At 40.0% G+C, this 20499-nt stretch overlaps 1 protein-coding gene across 1 annotated transcript; it reads right to left on the bottom strand.

Moving 5' to 3' along the window:
- Positions 1–5861: 5861 nt before the first annotated feature.
- On the bottom strand, positions 5862–6767 carry KCNE5 (potassium voltage-gated channel subfamily E regulatory subunit 5). The gene has a single exon (XM_039879692.1). It carries the CDS (start codon positions 6697–6699, stop codon positions 6160–6162), a length of 540 nt encoding a protein of 179 aa, XP_039735626.1. The 5' UTR covers positions 6700–6767; the 3' UTR covers positions 5862–6159.
- Positions 6768–20499: the final 13732 nt, after the last annotated feature.

Genomic DNA, 20499 nt, shown 5'->3' with positions numbered 1-20499 from the left:
GCCAAGGCAGAGTAATAGATGGAAAAGAGAAGAAGTCCTGGAATGGATCCCTGGGCAATCCAACATTGAAAAGTTGGAAGATGAGGAGAAGCTAAAAAAGGAGACTAAGAAGAAAATGAGCTGGCGAAGAAAGGCAAACCAGGAGACTGAGGTGTTGTGGAAGTCAAAAGAAAAGTTCCAAGGAAGGAGTGATTGATTGCATTAAATGCTGCTAAGTAGTCATAGAAAATGAGGAGTGAGAATTGAACATTAGATTTGGCAACACACAGGTCGTTTGTCATCACTACAAAGCAGTTTCCTTGATGTGGTGTAAGTGATAACCCTATTGCAATGGGTTGGGGCAAGATTAGAAGTTACCATTACTGAATATTTACCCTGAGTCAGGCACTATGTTAACTACGCAATTTTCCCAACAATCTTTAGAGAAAGGTACTATTTCTTACATCCATTTACAGATAGGGGAAAGAAGGCTTGTAGAAGGTTAAGTAATGTTCCTGATATTACCCAGCTGATGAAAGGCAGACCACAGATTTGGACCCAGGAAGTCCAACTCTAAAGCCAATGCGCTATGTACTACACTATTCTGTTTTAGTGAATGATGGAGAAAGTCAAAAGAAAGAGGCTCTAGAACTGACCAGCCCCCTGGACTTTCTAGAGGAAAAGCTCAAACCTCCAAGGAATGGTGCCAGTTACTAGGGACATGAGATGGAGACTAATGCAGCTGATTCCAGAGCAGCCTCCTCCAAGTAGGGCTTGTCATTTGGCTATGGCTTTGTTTTGGTAGAGCTGTATAGGGAGATGGCAGGAAAATGATAGGAATTCCATCCTTACAGTCCTCAGGGGAGCCATCCTAATATTTCTTCCCTCATTCATCTCAGCCATTCCCTTCTGGTGTCCTGTTTGCAAGGTTAGACTTCCAATGAAAGAGGCCTAACTGCAGAGCAAGCCAAGGGCTTCTCTCCATTCTGCAAGTCCCAGTTATTCCCACCTTCACCCCTTGTACCACCTTCCACCCTAGGAGACTCACATGGAAATGCGGGTGCCCTCCTAGACAGCTGAAGGTTGCAGTCTTCCCAATAAACCCAGAAGTAGTGGGGATAAGGAAAAAGCTAAAGTTCTGTTCTTGAGCTTACCATAATAGTGTGTCTGTTGGTGTAGCCTTACTCATATCAGATTTGGGAGTCTTAGAACAAACCATCCTTCATATCTCTCTCACTTGAGGTCTGGAAATCACCATTAAAGATGTATTCCTTGGATCATCGCTGGGAAGAATAGTAGATTAGATGTAAATGAATAAGATCATTAGACTCTGACAGTAGGGAAGGAACTGAGACTGGAGATGGCAGGGAGAAACTTGGAACAGGAAGGGAGAAAATGAGATGTATACCAATTCTACAGTTTTGCCAAGGGCCAGTCCTGATCACAGTGCCCCCCAGAACAGTGGCCCCATGAGAAGATGAGCAAAATTAACATGCCCCTCATCTTCATTCTTCCTTTTGCAGGCCTGATGGAGCCGCAACCCCTACTAGATCACACCTTGATCCTGAAAAGAACCAAGGGGAGTCCCCTGTCTTTCCAGGAACCTGAGGTGTTTTCATGAATGGACCAGGTATGTGGGAATTTAGCAAATTCATACTGAAATCCAGTCGTCATGGCCACCCTAGTCTTCCCCAGGGTTGTAAGAGCATCTGGCAGTAAGAGTAGGATGTGACTTGAGAAGCTGTAGGAAGTACAGTACACCCTTCCCCCAAGCACCTTCCCCAATACATAAATATTTCAAGATATCTCTCCTTCCAGATTCCACTGAAATCCTCAACTAGAGATTCTTTCTTTGGGTTTCACCTTTACATTGTCCTAAGTGATCTAGTATAAAACGTGAATACCCTAGAGGGGAAGGCATTTGAAGCAATGATTAAGCCCTGTTGCTTCTATGGAAAGTAATTTAGCTGCTTGCCTTTTTCTGTGACTTTCATGTTGGGGCACTCTGGCACCCCAACATGAATGTACTTAACACTGCTAAACTGTACACTTTTGAAAATGGCAGAGATAGTAAATTGTGTATATTTTACCACAATTTAAAAAAAATGTGTATGAGATATTCCCCTGTCTGCTTTGACTGTACTCTTTTCAGAGGAAGAAACTGAGGCCACCAAGAACCTGTCCCCCTTCAAATCACAGTTAATGAGAGATTGGTGGGGTTACCTGGTTTCATGTTCTAAGATCTTACATAGAAACAAGAATTTCTTTAATCAAATTATTTGTCTTCCTGCACAGGCTGTAGGTTGCGCCAAGTAATAAAAGGGGCTGAAAAGTGATTTCCCACCTAACTTCTCCTAAAGTCATTTTGATGAATGATACAAGTTTACTTAGGGTTGACTGTTGATCAGCCTAATCTATTTGCCCTCGACAGTCCTCAGTTATGCTCCCTTACCTTCACAGAAACATTCTAGATTGATCTTCCCCCTAACTCCCTCATAAAGCCCACAGCCCACGATTCTCTCCATTCTCTTCTCTCGTGCTCTCTCTCAATTCCCGACCTGTGTCTTCACTCCCATCTAGATTCCAGTCCTCGTGGAGCCCTGAAAATACAGTATCATTGTCATAATTTTATAAAAGGTACTGTGTACATATACGTAAAGGGGAGTAGAGTACAGTAGTGAGACGGTTATGCACAGATTCCTAGTCATCCAAGATTCTGAGAATGGGGGAGATAGGCTCAGAAATCTGGGAACTAGTTGCCAAGTCTCTGCAATCCTCCTGTTTAAGCAATGAGAGTACACTCTACATAGTGAAGAATTTTTTCTTCCCCCTTCCCCTACGCAACTGCTTAAGGGTACTCCCCCAAGGAAGGAAAATAAAAATATAAACTTAACACCTTATGCTTCTATAGCTACTGTACTTCTCTTAGCCCTTTCCCATATGTCATCTCATTTGATCCTCAAATCCCCACAGCTGTGAAGGCCCAGAGAGGTTAAGCAGTGCACTCTGAGAAACCAAGCCTGCTAATCAGTAAAGCTAGGGCTGGACCCCAGTCTTTCTGATTTTGGTCCTGTGCTCTCTCCATGACACAAACCAAGGTTGTTTGGAAAGCAGCCCAGTCTCTTTTCTCTCTGTTGATACAAATCATGTGCAGATCTTTGGTTTCTAAAAGAAATGGTAAATTGGAAAAGAGATGATGGTAACTACAAACAAATGAAAGACCCCATTTATATCCCTCTGGAAAAGTGAATCAACAACACAGAATTATGTCTGTAATGGAAGAAATGCTTGGTACTTTTTGCTCTGTTAATGAGCACTTTCAGACATTGGAACTCAAAACATCTCCTAGTCTTGCTTTGTTGAAAGCTTCAAGTTACAAGTAAGGGTGGATCTTCTTCTGCGGTATTATTAGGGAGCAAAGATCTGAACCTGAAGTGAAACAGGATCTTCTTACACAGAAAGAAGAAATAGACTGCTGGGTGGGTTGGGGGAAAAAAGCATTCTAATATATTAGAATCACATTAAGGATAAAGCTAACATTTTCCCAATTTGTACGGTCACAGCTTATGTTATTCAGGGATACATTATCAAAATTGGGGGTTGGTCAAACCCCTAGTTTTTTCTTTCCTCTCTCTATCTTTCGCCAAGCAGGATATGATCACTTCAGTGCTGTTAACACCCCCAGTGGGTAATAGAGTGTTCAGACTTCTGGAAAACTTCATTATCTGGGACCTAGTTGCACCCCTGAAAGTGTTTGAAGAAAGCAACTGGGCAGTAAAGCAAATTGTTCTTCCAAGGCCAGTTCACTTTTCTCACTGAGAGAGTTCTGTAGCTACTCTTGCTACATGGTCTTAATGGGTAATCTAATTATCTTTAAAAGGTTAAAATATTTTTAAAAGCAGGAATATTTTTGCAGCGGAATTCGTTTTCCACAGCTGGCACAATAATTTTTATTATGGGCATTGCCCCAACTGCTCCCAGCTTCCTTCCTTTTTCCTTCCTTCCTTCCTTCCTTCCTTCCTTCCTTCCTCCCTTCCTCCTTCCTTCCTTCCTTCTTTCCTTCCTTCCTTCCTTCCTTCTTCTCTCCCTTCCTTCCTTTCCTCATTTATGGCAATATATTTTTAAATGTCTATGAAAAACATGGTACAATTGTTTACAAAGTTTCAACACCTAAATCGGTGATTATGCTTCATTATCAAAATAGTCTCATGTCCTCAATTATGCCAGATAAATGAGAGACCTTGTACTGGAAATACATTGCTGAGGACTGGCCCCCCACAATGCACCCAGCATGGCAGAATATCGGTGTCCTCCCTCCACACTCCACTGAAAACCTAGAGATGACTTTCACAGCATCCTCTCTCTTCCTGTCATTGGGAATGCTGCCTAATCCCTGGCCCCCACCTGCAAAGAGAGTGGGCTATCTTAGGGCTGAAACTAGGACTGGAGAAGGACCAATGGGGCAAGGTCAGTTTATCTTCAAGTAGTAGAACTTGGGAATGAAAGTAAGTTTATTTAACTTATTAGTAGTTCCAGTAAAATACAAAATGGGCTACATGGTCAAAATCAATGCCTTGAATGAGGATTGTATATTATCAATGCATTTAGGTGATATATATATATATATATTATATATATATATATATATATATATATATATATATATATATATATCCCATTATTACTGAGAAACCAGCTATATTTAAGCTAGTTAGCTTAATGCTAAGAGGTGATTTTACGTGTGTTTGATTAAGCCCAAACAGCCATAATCAAGTGATGAACTTCCTGAGACAGGGAAAATAAATCAATAAATATACACCTCTAACTGTACCCATCATTGATTGAGATTGCTTAGTTCAAGCATCTTCCCTCTGACCTAAGATTTACACTATTTAGTAGCTTTTTCTCTTTTAATAATTGCCACTTCTTTGAGCAATTTATGAAGGTGGCTTCTAAAAATTAACTTTGATAATAGCTGATAATGATAGTATAAGAGGTTTTTTTTGTTTTTTGGTTTTTTTAATTATCCTGAAACACTGCAAAAGAGAAGTGGGAAATCCTTATTTAGCTTAGTGATATTTGAAAGTGCTTCATAATCGAGGGGAAAAAAAGAAGTAATAAAGCAATTATAACTTTTAAAACACTTGAAAAAATAACCCATTTAGCCATATAAAACTTTTCTTCACCCACAAAATATCCTATCGGAATTGGATATGTAGATATAAATATCACCACAATCCCCTCCTCTAAATCTAAACATCATTTCTAAAAGCAAAAGATTCCTTCTCTATATAGTACTCTTTGAGAGAAGTCTTAGGTTATTGTTTAAACAACCTTTATTACCCGCCTTAGACATTCCCCAGGTTACAGAGTAGGGGACATCTGAGCTTTGTGTTCCATTGATGAAGCAGACAGCTGCCGTAACAACTGAATCTATATAGGAGAGGCATTTGAACGTATTGGGGTGACACATCCAGCAATGGTACCCATGGCGGAAGATGGATGGCAAAACTACTAAAAATCAGGCAAGTTACCTTTGGAGCAACAGCTGGATGCAAAAAATCCATACAGTTGGGGTCATAGGTCTTCCCCTCCCCTTTGTGACCCCCACTTCAGTCTCCATTAAGTCCATTTTATCTCACAGATTGGTCCTAGTGTCCTGCTAGCTCCCTGCTGAAAGAGGGAGGGAGGAAGCGAAATGATGTCTGAAGACTCTTCATTTTCTTTGTCTCTGTCCCTAAGGCAACAGGAAGCTGGAGCTGCTGCAGCAGGCATGGCAGTGATGGCAGGCCTGTTGGCTCTGCAGAGTGAGCAGTGTCTGGCAGCCCCTGGAGCAGCTGCCAGTTAGACAGCTAGGAGTTCTGACAGACCTCACTGCTTCAGTTCAATGCCAAGTGTTAGATGTATTGGATTCAGTTCCCAGACGGCTAAATATTGGAGTCAAGGCTGCCTGAAGACAAGAGAGCAGAGGCAGTTTAGTGCAGTTGGATGTGTGAGGTGCGGGGTGGAGGCATGGGAAAAAGGAAGGAGAAACTGGCAGGGAGAATAGGTCTCCTGGCCTCTCATCACTGTTTGGGCCAAAGGTGAAGCAAACCCTGGAAAGGGGTTGAAAATAAAAGGTATGGCTACGCCCAGGAATAAGCGAGATGAGAAGAGCGCGAGAGAGCTGGGGCTGTGGTTCTAGACTCCCTCGGTGCCCTGGGTGAGGGAGGAGAGCCCTCTGGGAGCGAGCTTGTGGCGGCCCTCTGCCGGCGAACCAGTGGCAGTTTCGGCGTCAGCGGCGGCCAGGGTGCCACTCGCGACCCACTGGTGCTCGGCACAGGCCTGGGACGGTTCATCCTTGGCCTCGACGAGCTTGCGCGAGAGGTTGTAGACCAGGATGAGGCCTCCGGCCAGGCAGGCATTGAGGATCATGATGAACAGGATGTAGAGATAGGCGTCATCACCCTTGATGCTGGTCACCTCGCGGCCCACGGAGGGGTTAGGCACGACCCCCATGCCCATGCTTGGGCTGAGGCCGGCGCCCAGGCCACTGACGTTGCCCCGGTGGTGCAGCTCAAGCAGCAGGCGGCTCAGGAGGGTTCGCAGCCGCTGGCTCTCGCTGCAGTTCATAGCTGTCAGGGAGTGACACGGAGGCTCCAGGACGCTGCTTACCTTTCTCCTTGGGTGAGAGGAAGCAAGCAAGCGACAGCGGTAGCACACAGGTCTCTGGCGGACCATGCAATGGCTGGGAGGCGCCCGCCGCCCCAGCCTCCTTATCCCCGCACCCTTGCCCCTCCTTCCCTTTCCCACCACGCCCCCTCCCGCCCGAAGCCTCCTCTTCCCAGGCTCCGGCTGTCTCGCTGCTCCAGGGAAAGGGGACCGCTGATGGAAGGAGGAGAAGGGGCGGGGACTCAGAATGCTCGAGGCCTCAGGCAGCAGAGGCTGGCCAGGCAGCTTGCTGAGGCCAAGCTTGGACCCTGGGCTGCGAAATAGAGTCTCTTCCAAGTTCTGGCCACCTGGCCTACAGGCCTGGCTTTGGCAGAGATACAGCATCTGGCCCCCAAGGCAGGCTTTTCCCTGAGGTTCGGCCCGCTCTTTAGTAAAGTAGCAGCCGAGACCTCTTGCCCTCATCTTATGGCAATTACTCTCATAGACAAAGACCCTGGCCTAGCTATTTAGCCCTCATTTCTTCCTCTGGCCGAGGAAAGCATCTTACTCAGAAGATGCTCAGACCAAATTTTGCAGCTGAGTTGTCTGCACTTGCAAGAAGACCAAAGCAGAGTAGGACTCTCTAGTCTTCCAAAAAGGTTTATGATAATGTACCAGCCTCCTTGGAAGTACCCCAACTCTGCTGTCCTGTCACATTTATAGATGTGCCCACACATCTTAGCATGTGAGTGTACCATCCATAATGTGACTCCATTTCCCTTATGTAAGCCATCTTCTTCGAAATGAAACCAAGTTCTTCTATTAAAAGGAATAGAAACCTTAAAAAGGCCCTTTAACCATACTCTCTAGATGTCTCAGTGTCCGAGAAGTGCCAGTTCTAGAAAATATGGTCCCCTCACCCCAACCCCTCACCGCCATTATCCAGTTTAGCCAGCACCCTGTCTGTGACTTTCCAGAGCTTAATAACAGGTCTAGGCCCTGCTGGCTTCTGGGGCAGCCATTTTCTCATAGGGCATCTTCTTTTAGGGGAAATAAAACAAGGCGCTAAGACAAAGATCAATCCATAGTATGTCAAACTTGAAACAGACTCAGCTTCACAAAAGAAAAGTTTTCAAAGGATTGATTTGTACACAGTGAGTAGAAAAGAAAAATAAGGTAGTACTGGTCAGGTCTGGTTGTAACTGGTTGCCAAGTGAGAATAGAAAGAATGAAAGAAAAGTGTGTGCCCTTGAAAATCGAGCTGCCTGTTCAAGACCATTTGGCCCAGGGGCCATTCAGTCTGCAGGGGACATGGTCGAAAAAGAAAGGTTTTCTGGTGCCTCTGCCTACCACCCCCTCGGGAGCTGCAGCCTTCTGTTGCTGGAGTGTGGTTGGCACAAAGGGCTTTCAAACAGAGCCTTCCTTGCAGTTACACCCTCTACACAGGTCTCAGAGACATTCCATTTGACTCTGACCACTGGCTCTCTCCTAATCACCTTGCCTCAATGTCCTTGCTTCAGAAGGACTCAGGAAAGAATGTTAAAAATGACTTGGCATGACAAATGGCAGGTGGCACAGCTAAGAAGTCTCAAGTAAGTACCAACCTAGGGACAGCACTGTTAAGCTAAAAGACTCCTCTTATCTGTTAAAATATGTCTAGAAATCTCTGAGGTTTTTTTGCAGGGGGGAGGGTGGAGAAGGAGGAAGAAGCTCCTTCATTGAAGTATAAAAATAATCGCTTAATCAATAAATATTTGTTGAGTAAATGATTAACTGAATGAATAAACGTGTTAAAAATAATCATTTAAACTTGTATTATAGTTCAACAGCCTTATGAGCTAGTAGGATTATTGCCATTTCCAGAAGAGAAAATAATTCAAGTAGTTAAGTAGCAGGACTAGAATGATAGTTTGACATTGCTCTTCTCAGTCTTAATACATTACTCTTGTCACACAGGTGATATCCATGAGCTGCCTTTATTTCCCCACCCCTCCCTTCCCTGGAACATTCTAGAGTCCAGCGCTTTCTGACAAACCCTCTGAGTAAGTTCAGTAACAACCTCTTGGCCAAATTCAAGGGGCTCTGCTCAGTTTTCATCTTTGACCTCAAGGATGAATTTGATATCGTCAATGACCCACTCTTTCCTGTAATGTTCTGCCCTTGACTCTCATGGCATTGCATTCTCAAATTTCTCTTCTTATCTCTCTGACCCATCACTCTCTGTCTCTTTCCCTGGCTCCTCTTCTTTCCTCCTCTCATTAACTGTTGGAATTCCCAAAGATTCATCCCTCTGATATCCTCTCTTAACATCCATTTCCTTGGAAAGTGCCTCCTTACATGGTTTCTCCTACCACCTGGCATATATTTAGCCAAATTTGAACCTCTCGCTCTGATTCTTCCTTGGTAACATCTCTCAGATCCATCCGCTTCTTCCTTTCTGGTTTTATTGCCACAAGCTTAATCCAAGCTCTCATTACCTCAGGTCAAATATGCAAACTGAGAGTTTCCTTGCAGATCTCTCTGCTAGACAGCCCAATCCACCCTGCTTATGGTTAGAATAATTCTCCTCCAACACCACTCCCATCAATTCGCTCCTTTGTTCATAAACCCAGAGTTGCTCCCTATTGCTTCTTTAATGGAATCCCATCTTCTTTGGTGTGCCTTAAGTCCTCACCACCATGTCCTCCACTTTGTATTTGAAAAAGAGTATATTCCTCGAGTTCCTCTCCAATACTCTGTGCCTTTCACTTTCCTCAAAATTCATTGACTGAAGAAAGCTTTGCTTAATACCTGTTTGTGCTCTCAGAGTCTTTATAATGCACCCCTCCTGGTCGTGCCCCAACTCAGACTGCAGTATTCAATGCAGAAAATTTATAAAACACAGAAAAACACCAAGAAAAAAGTTACCAATACTGCACACTGCACACTGCACACACATACACTCACACAAGCACACACAGAGAGCTCACACATCGTTTTGTAGTCTACCTTTTTCACTTAACAACATATGAATTTTTCTACATCAATTACTATTTTTATAACATTGTTTTATTGTCTACACAGTATTTCAGACAATGGATCTAATATTATACATTTAAATTACCTCTTATTGTAAGATTTTTGGTTATTTCTGAGTTATTGATATTAAAAAACAAGGTTTTAATGAACACATAAGAGGCTAATTCTAATTCCATTAAAACAAATAATTACCAGAGAGAAAGCACATTACTAATTTACAGAAGATTGGGATAGGGAGCGGGAGATGTGTAGAAGGGGTGGAAACAGGAATAGAGAATAGTGATAACGTTTAAAAAGGCCCAACCCTCAGGAAAAAAAAAACAGGTTTGTGTGTGAGGATTCTAGCTTTCTTTTCATGCAAGGGGCTTCTGGGCATCTCTTCAAAACCCAGTACCAGGCCAGTCCTAAATGGCTGAGATGCCATCCTCCTTTCCTTACCACATTTAATGAAACTGCAAATGCATCTGACAAGGATTGGGTCTCCTTCCTCCCGACCCTTCCATCTCCTTCTACATCTGCCTCATACCTGTCAAGTAATCATCTGTTTATCTACCATCCATAACTCACTTATTTCCTGTACGGTAATCAAGTGTGTTGACAAAGGGAAGTAATTTGTAATTGTGTATTTAGACTTTCAAAATATCTTAGGAAAAGTTATGTTCCACACCAAGGTTGTTTTCAAAGGACAATTGAGGTGCCTCAAGCTAGGAAATGCCTTCGCTATTCCTTGAGACTGTGAGTGCATCCTGCCAGTAGTGAAACGCCATGGAAGATGGTTGAATTGAACTGAGTCGAGGTTGGTTAGTTGCCAAAGAATGGGCACATATGGGAAGCACTGTTGGGGTCCGAGAGGCTGGCAAAGCTATAGTGGGCTCCAAGAGAGGGGAAGAAAGACCCTTCATGAAATATCAACTACAGGCTGAGAAAAAGTAATTAACTTATTCATTTATTCAACAAATATTTATTGTATGTTACACTGTGCGAGGCACCGTGCTGAGTCCTAGAAACACATTGGTGAACAAGTCACATTGGTGAGCTGTTGGTAGCTTTATGACCCTTACAGTCACTTTGTGAACTGGGAAAAAACAAGGAATGCCAGGACCTGGAGCGGAATGAGCAGTGGGCATGAAAGCCAGCCAGAATTCTGGTTTGGAGGGAATTTTGACCTGGATCCACGATTTAAGCACTAGAGTCCAAAGCCTTGTTTGAAAAAGGAAGATCTCAAGTAGTCTGAGCTCACTGTTGCAACCCACCCTACCTGCTCCTAACAGCACCATCTTGAGGGTGTGGTCTGCCATGAGCCACCACAGTAGGTCCATTCTCAAAAGAGGGAGAATAAATGTGATAGTTCTTGGGTCCAGCTGGTGCTTCTCAGTTGTTTCATGGGAATATGTGCAGTATTTTGGGGTGACCTGGGTTTGATAAAGATCACAATATTTGTGGGGTGGAATGAACATCAGGGGCTTCAAATAACTACCTTAGAGACTTCTTGGGGTCTTGGTGGACTTGTGCTGAGGTAATCCTATATCCAGGCCACATACTAAAGCATCATATATGGTCCCTGATCTCATTTATCAAACGCTTAGTATGTGCTAGGTACATTATATACATTACAGTAATTAGCCTTACAACAACCCTATGAGGTGGGTACAGTTGATATAAAGATATTTAATAGCAGTATGCCTTGGCCATGGACCAGTCAGAATGGACCAACAAACAGACTAGATGCTGGCTGTAAACAACCAGTATAGCCTTGCAGAGCCACAGCATCATAGGGCGAAGAAGTAGGAGAGGGACAGAGACTAAATACCTTCCTATTTCCCAGAAAGTGAACTCCAGGTCTTATCTCCTTGGGCTTCCGAGCTCTCCTGGGTCATTCTGAGCCTCCCTCCTCTCCATGGATACTTCTACCTGCTCCCTGTGCTCATTGCAGTTATGTGAAAAAGCTCCTTTGACTGACAATCCCTCTAAAACAATGATATGTATTGCAGTTGACCCTTTCTCCCAGCAATTTCCTAAGAATGCTGAAAATTCTTGAATGGGTGAGCCCCATTAGATTGCCTAATTATCACCTTAGTGTGGCTTTCAAAACACTCTGTGTTCTCTCTTGAAGATGCCTTCCAGTTATATTTGCATCAATAACTATACAGCATGTATTCAATGCCAGATACTTTTTCCTTTTTCTTTTCTGTTTTATGAATTATTGTGTTTTGAGCTATAATTGACATGTAACATTATGTAAGTTTGAGGTGTACAATGTGTTGATTTGATATGTGTATATATAGTAATATAAGTATCACCATAGCATTAACTAAGAACTCTATCATGTCACATAATTATCATTTTTCTGTGGTGAGAACAATTAAGATACTTGCAATTAGATGAAATTTCACTTTCCTTAACAACCCCACAGCATAAGATAACAGTGATATGTGTGCCTGTCAGATGGTCCTTACAATCCCTTTGAGGGAAAATACTGTGTTCTTCGTCTTTGTATCCTTCACCTAGCTTGGCACAGTACCTGACATATAGTAGGTGCTCAGGATATATTTACCTAGGTCTGAGGTCTGCTTTCCTCTCATGAAGCCTTTCAAATTTGAAAAATATTTGTTCTGTGCAATATGTGGGAATTTGAGGTAACATTTTTTTTCCACAAATGTTTATTATGCAAAATTTCAAACAAGGCAAAGTTGAAAGAATTTTACAGTGGACACCTCGTTACTCACTAGTTAAATTCTCTCACTAATGTTTTTCTATATTGGCTTTATCCATCCCTCACCTATCCGTCTGTCCATCTATCTATCCATTGTCTTTTTCTCTTTTTGAAGTTGCAGATATCAGTACACTTCATTCTTAAACCCTTTCCATAAACCTACTCTTAACTGGAATTCAATATTTGACTATTATTCTTTTTTTCCTTCTTGAGGTACAATATGTAATACAATGAAATATGTAAATACCAATTGTACATTTGCTGAGTTTTGACAAATGTAACTGCGTAACTTAAACCCCTACATCATCATCACTCAAGAAAATTTCCTCTTGTCCTTTTCAGGTAATCCTCTTCCTTCACTCCCAGAGACAACGACTGTTCTAAATTTCATCACTAATTAGTTTTGCATATTATAGAACTTCATATAAATGGAATCATATAATATGAAATCTTTTGTATAAGACTTCTCTTGCTCAGTCTGATGTTTTTGAGAATCATCCATGTCATTGCAAGTATGAGTACTTTTTTTTACTGCTGACTAATATACCATTGTATGACGATACCACAATTTGTTCATCCATTCTCTTGTCAATAGACATTTAATAGACTATTAAAAGTAAAGCTGCTATGGATGTTCTCATACAGATCCTTTTGCAGACATATGTTTTCTTTTTTCTTGAGTAAATACCTAGGAGTGGGTCATAGTTTAGTTTTTTTTTTTTAATTTAAAAATATTTTTAAATCACATATTCCTTTATACATGTTTTTTTGTGCTTTTGACTTGTTTCTAAAGAAAAGGTTTTTAGTGCTTTCTTCTCGATTTGCAGTGTTCTTTGTATAATAGGGAATTTGAAACATTATTGTACTTTTTGTTTATTATAATCCTATTTTTAAATTAAATTTATTGGGATGACAGTGTTTAATAAAATTACTTAAGTTTCAAGTGTACAGTTCAATAATACGTCATATGTATTTGCACTGCGTGTTCATTACCCAAAGTTAAGTTTCCTTTTGTCACCTTATATTTGACCCCCTTTACCCTTATCTACCTCTACCTCCCCCATTCCCTCTGGTAACCACTCAACTGTTGTCTGTCTCCACGAGTCTCTGTTCGTTTCTTTTGTTCGTTTGTCACTTTCAGTTTTATATCCCATGTATGAGTGAAATCATATGGTTCTCAACTTTTTCTGTCTGATGTATTTTGCTTAGCATAATAACCTCAAAATTCATCCATATTGTCGTAAATGCAGTATTTCATCTTTTCTTATGGCTGAGTAATATTTCATTGTATATCTGTACTACATCTTATTTATCCAATCATCTATCAAAGGACATTTCAGTTGTTTCCATGTCTTGGCCACTGTAAATAATGCTGCAATGAACATCAGGGTGCATATATCTTTACAGATAAAAGTTTTCAATTTTTTTTGGTAGATACCCAGAAGAGGGATTGCCAAGCAATATAGTAATTTTTATATTTTTATTTCTTAAATTATAGTTGACATACAATATTATAATAGTTTCAGGTGTACAACACAGTGATTAGACATTTATATAACTTATGAATTGATCACCTCAATAAATCCAGTACATATCTGAAACCATATATAGTTATTACAATACTACTGACTTTATTCCTTATGCTATACTCTACATCCCTATGACTGTTTTATAACTACCAATTTGTACCCCCTTAATCCTCTCCCCACTTCACCGATCCCAGCACCCCCCATCTGACAATATTGAAGATGTGAATAATAAAATGGCAATAACTACATATTTATTCTTCAGATACTTTAATATAAATGGATTAAATGCTCTAGCCAAAAGATAGGGTGGCTGAATGGATAAGAAAACAAGATTCTTACATATGCTGCCTACAAGAGACCCACTTCAGATCAAAAGACACACACAGAGTGAAAGTAAAGGAATGGAAAAAGACAGTTCATGAAAATGGAAAGAAACAAAGACAAAAGCTGGGGTAGCAATACTTCCACAAAATAGACTTTAAAACAAAGGCTATAACAAGAGACAAAGAAGGACTCAATAATCCGACTTTGGGGTATTTATTTTAAGAAACCCAAAACACTACTTCAAAGGGACATGTGCATCTATATGTTCATTGAAGCATTATTTACAATAGCCAAAATATGGAGGCAACGTTGGTGGCCATTAGCGGATGAATGGGTAAAGAGGTGGCACATATATACAATGGACTATTATTACTCACATTTAAAAAAGAATGAAGTCTTACCATCTGCAGCAACATGGATGGATCCAGAGGGTATTATGCTGAGTGAAGTAAGTCGGACATGAAAAGAAAAAGCCATATTATTTCACTTATATGTGGAATCTAAAGAATAAAATAAACAAAACAGAAACAAACTCATAGATACAGAGAACACTTTGATGCTTGCCAGATGGAAGAGGGTTGGGGTTTCGGTGAAGTACAAAATGGCGGTTATAAAATAGTCATGGGGATGTAAAGTGTAGCATAGGGAATATAGTCAATAATATTTGAATAATTATGTATGGTGTCAGATGGGCACTAGATTTATTGGAGTGATCACTTCAGAAGTTATATAAATGTTTAATCACTATGTTGTACACCTGAAACTAATATAATATTGTATGTCAAATATAATTGGAAAAATATTTAAAACTAATTTTAAAAAATATTCTATAATGTCAGCTGTGGTTGTTTCATCATTAGCAATAAGCAGACGGTGCTATGGGACCCAGAAGAGGGGCATTTAACTTAGAGAGCTCAGAGCAGACGTCCTTAAGGGTGTGACACTTGAGATGCTTTGAGTAGCCACTCTGACACCTTCTCCATGTGGAAAGCAATATCTGCAACGTATGGGTAAATAGAACAAGATGGTCACCTCCCCTCACCCCTACATTATGAAGGATGGCCCAGCGTCCTTTGCCTCGGGGGTGCCAGGGGTTTCAGTGACAGCCTCTGAGCTGGAAGATGATATGGGACAATTATGGAATTATTGGAATGAAGACCCAGACCACCTGAGAAATTGGTTCCCACAGTTGATAGGCAGAGATTGACTTAAAATTAGATGCTAAGAGAAAAACCAGAACAGTCTTGTCAACTACCGTGTGTTTGTTTTAATCTCGACTTTGTTTTGGGGACAATAATGCTTCAGCAGCTCTTTGTTCATCCAGCATTATGTTAAATAGGCAGTATGCAACCTGCTAATTTCCCACTGCTTCAAAACATAAACATTTCTGGTAACTTCAGCTATTCTCTAAATTGTGCCTGGCACACACCATGACAATATCTGGCTCTATTCATGTTGTTCTTCCCTGCAAACCCTTAACCCTTTCACATTATCCAAATTTTACTCATCCTTCAAGGTCTAGATTTTCTCCTTCCTTCCTTCAGGAAATATTTTCTTCACTTTCAAAATTGAGGTATTATAATTGACATATAACATCCTATCATTCGATATGTTGTGAAATGATCACCATAATAAATCTAGTTAACATCTGTCATCATATATAGTTAAAATTTTTTTCACGTGATGAGAATTTTTAAGCCCTACCCTCCTAGCAACTTTCAAATATGTAATATAGTATATTATTAACAATAGTCGCCATGCTGTACATTACACTCCCAAGACTTATTTTATAAGTAGAAGTTTGTACCTTTTGATTCCCTTTACCCATTTTGTCCCCTCCTGCCCCCACAACCAATTGTTCTCTGTATCTATGAGCTTGTTTTTAAAGTTTTTTTTTTTTTTTTAGATTCTAAGTATAATTGAGAGCATATGGTATTTGTCTTCCTCTGTCTGACCTATGTCACTTAGCATAATACCCTCAAGGTTCACTTATGTTGTCACAAATGGAAAGAATTCCTTTTTTATTGCTAAGTTCACCCAAGTTGTCTGGGCCCCTTATTTCACACTGTATCTGCTTCCTCTCCATTAGGCCTACAAATATGCTCCTCATCAGATGAGTCTTTCAAGTTCTTCTGCATCCTTATTTAAACACACTTGTTCCAAAGACTGATCAGTTCGAGGATTAGCATATGCTGGACAGAATACAATGAACCTAATTGGTTCATGCTCTTCTCCCTCAACACACCCAAATACACCCATCCTTCAGTTTCTCCTCTATACTACCAATCTTACCTGCCTAGGCCAAATACATCTGACCCTACCCAGGGTACTCCTATAAACAAGATAAAGGATATTTCTAGCATTCCAGAAGGTTCTCTCATGCCTCTGTTCAGGCAATAACACCACCTTATTCAGGAAAAAAACAAACAAACAAACATTATTCGGTATTCTATCACTATGGATGTCTTGCCTGTTCTCAAACTTCTTATGGACTCATAATGTACTCCTTTGTGACTAACTTTTGTATGACACAATCTGTGATTTATCTGTATTTTTGCCTGTAGTAGTAGTTAATTCTTTTTATTTGCTATGTAGTGTTTCCTTTTATGAATATAACTATTTTATCTATTCTCCTGTTGCTAGGCATTGTAGTCGTTTCCAATTTGGGGTTATTATGGGGTCTGTATGTGTACAGAAGTACAGCAGATACTTGAATAGCATTATTTCATTCAATGTCACTTTGCCATAATGTTGATGCAATTTTTTTTTTGCCATAGAAACTTAACTCTTTTTATCTATTAGTGTAGGGTAAAATTGCTTTTGTTATACATTTTACTTAAACTTACAGAATCTATCGACAAAATTAAGTGAGGACTTAGTGTACTTCTTTCTCTTGTGTATAGACCCAAGAGTGAGATATCTAAGTCATTGGTTAAATGTATATTTAGCTTTATGAATAGTCAAACAGCTTTCCAAAATGGTTGCACCAATTTTCACTCCTTTCAGCAATGTATGAGTTGACATACTTTATTGCATTCTCACCATCACTTAGTATTGTCAGTTTTCCAAAGTTTAGCTATTCTAGTGTGTAGTTAAGCGCCTCTTAATAACTTAGATACAGATTTCATCGTATCTGATAAAGAAATCTGGGGGTGACTTCTGGGTAAAGAATAAAGGAGTTTCAGGAAGAAAGAAAACCCACCAAAACTACAGTAAATAAATTTTTAAAGGTGTAAACCCACAAGGAGTGGGGAAATAGAAATGATAACAGTAACGATTTTTGAAAGTCAGAAGGCCGATGGAAAGTCAAATATTAACAGAATCATAAATGGGCAGTGAGGAAAACAGAACCAAGCTTTCTATATTGTATAGAATGTCCAAAAGTCTCTGAAAATGGCAGCACCACATACTTCTAAAAGTAGAAGGGGCTAAAGCCAAAATAAGGTTTGGTTGAAAGCTTTTGTCATAAACTGAAGTTTTGTGTCTCCCCAAAACTCATTGAAATTCTAATCTCCAATGTGATGATATTAGGAAGTGGGGCCTTGGGGAGGTGTTTAGGTCATAAGGGTAGAAGCCTCATGATAGGATTAGTTTCCTTACAAGACAAGACACAAGACCTAGCTCTCTGTTCTCTGCCATATGAGGATACAGCAAGAGACTGGCTATCTGTATACCAGAAAGGGGCATCTCATTAAGAATTTGACAATATTAGCACCCTGATATGAAACTTAGAGCCCCCAGAGGTGAATGTTGTTTAAGCCATGCCATTTATGTTATTCTGTTATAGCAGACAAAGACTGAGGTATATTAAAAAAAAAAAACACAGACCCATCAATCACTTCTCTCATCCATACCACTGGGGTGATGACTGCCCCGCCCCTCCTCTCACCCCAGTAGATCGAAGCAGGAAAACTGAAGTGCATTGGGCACAGCATAGGGGTATTATACAGAAAACAGGGCAATTAAGCAATTGTATGAATGAAGAATACAGAAACAACCCCCTCCTCAGCTTTCTTTTTGTATATGTTCCTCCAGAATACTGGTAGTTCAAAATTTAGCTTCCATACAAAAGATAAGAATAAACCTCAGAATTCGATTGGCCTTAGAAGTTGAAATTGTTAAAATTCTTGTTATCTGCAAGTCTTGAGAAGATATAGATAATTGGCGGAGAGTCTGAGGTTGAATTCTTAGTGACAAGTATCGAAAACCAAACAAATGCAAGAGAGTGCCGTAGGATTAAAAGTGCAGGAAAGGAAAATATATCAGTTTTCCTACTACACGTTTCAGTTCTGAGTAGCATAGTTATTATAATTTAAACACTTATTGATCTAACTACACACTGATATTGGGAGGATAAGAAGTGTATAGTAAGGTAAGTAAATAATGACAAAGTTGACAAACAGCAATACAAGTACATTACTTAGATACAAGGCAGTAAAAACACCCAAACAATCCACTAAGAGTTCAATGTGGTTGCCTGAGGCAGAGGAAATGGGGAGTTTGAGGCCAGGGGACGGCTTTCTTTAACAGACTTTTGTAGAATAGCTCGTTTTAAACTATGCTTTCCAAACTGTGGCTTGCAAACTGTCTAGAACTGTGCTGTCCAACATTGAAATGAAATTTAAAATTCAGTTCCTCAGTCACACTAACATTTCAAATGCTTAATAGCCACATGTGGGTATGTCTCTACTGTGATGGATAGTAGAGACATAGAACATTTTCAACTTCACAGAGTTCTATTGTACAGCATTATTATGTAGGGGCATGAACTCAGTTTGGGTCATGACCAGCATTTTTTTTACTGGACATACTCCCATTTTAATTTGGAACACCAGTTCTCAGCTGTGGCTGCAAATTAGAATTGCTCATTTAATTATGATAAAATGTATATAAAATTTGCTATAAATCATTTTTAAGCATACATGTCAATGGCATTAAATATTTTCATTGTTGTGCAACCATTACCACCATCTCAGAACATTTTTTCATCTTCCCAGTCTATACCCATTAAAAACTAACTCCCCACTACACCAACCTATTCCTAGCAACCACCTTTGTTTCTAGAAAGATGTGACCACTGTAAGTACTATATAAGTGCAATTGTACAATATTTATCCTTTTGTGTCTAGCTTTTCATTTAGCATAATCTTCTAAAGGTTCATTCATGTTATAGTATGTCAGAATTTCCTTTTCAAGGCTGAATAATATTCCATTGTGTATATATATCACATTTTGTTCATTCATCGGTAGAAATTTTGGGTTATTTTCACCTTTTGGTTGTTAACAATGCTGCTGTGAACATGGGTTTACAAATATCTATTCGAGTCCTTGCTTTCAGTTCTTTGGGTTATATACTCAGAAGTAGAATTGCTAGATAATATGGTAAGTCTATGTTTAGTTTTTTGAGCAATCACCATACTGTTCTCCACAGCAGCTGAACCATTTTACATTCCCATCAGCAATTCACAAGGGTTCTGATTTCTCTACATTCTCATAACACTTGTTACTTTTTGGTGGTGGTTGTTGCTTATAATAGCCATCCTAAAGGGTAGAAAATAGTATTTCATAGTGACAACCAGCATTTAGATCAATGAGATAGAATATAAAGTCAGTGAGCATCTCATTAATATTTTTCACATAAACATTGTCCTAAAATAGTTTTATATACACGTAAGTGTAAGTGTGCAGCATTGTGGGTCACAGTAGAAAAGTTTGAAAGCATTGCTTTAAATTATGTGTGCACAATCTGATTTTTTACTAAAAAAAGAGGGAATATGAGAATGACAGACTCCCTGTACCTAGTAGAATCTCCACTTCCTTATGGCATCATCCACAGCCTCATATCCTTAACAGGAAACTTGGGACCGAGAGCATAATTATTAAAAAAAAAAAACAAAACAAAAAAACACACACACACCTAGGACAGCAGAATTACAATATTAAAGCTAGATGTAATGGACCTTAGGGATGATTACATTCCCCATTTCTTCCACCATTTCATCTTTCCCTTCTTGCAAAGGTGATCTTTTTTGAAGTCCGGTCTTTTTTTTTTAATAAAGGGAATAAGAAACTAAGGCTAAGATGGTGTTATGAGATTTGTCCATGTTTACAAAGCTAGTGATAGAATGAGCCCAGGTCTTCTTACCTCTAAAGCCAGAACTGTTTCCACCAAGTCTTCAGGGGCAGGCAATCCTTTAAGGCTCTGAATGTGCTGGCCAATATGTTAAACAACCTGGCTGATGAATATTGTCTGGATATGATGATGATGGATGATGATGATGATGATGGATGATGATGATTATAGCT

This window comes from Pteropus medius, unplaced genomic scaffold (genome assembly GCF_902729225.1).
Source record: "Pteropus medius unplaced genomic scaffold, Ma_sr-lr_union100, whole genome shotgun sequence".
Classification (NCBI taxonomy): Eukaryota; Metazoa; Chordata; class Mammalia; order Chiroptera; family Pteropodidae; genus Pteropus; species Pteropus medius.
The sequence above is the reverse complement of the archived record's forward strand: the minus strand, read 5'-3'. Positions and strand labels throughout refer to the sequence as shown.

Excerpts from the sequence above, each read along its gene's own strand:
- KCNE5 (XM_039879692.1), bottom strand. The coding sequence starts at position 6,699 with ATGGTCCGCCAGAGACCTGTGTGCTACCGCTGTCGCTTGCTTGCTTCC.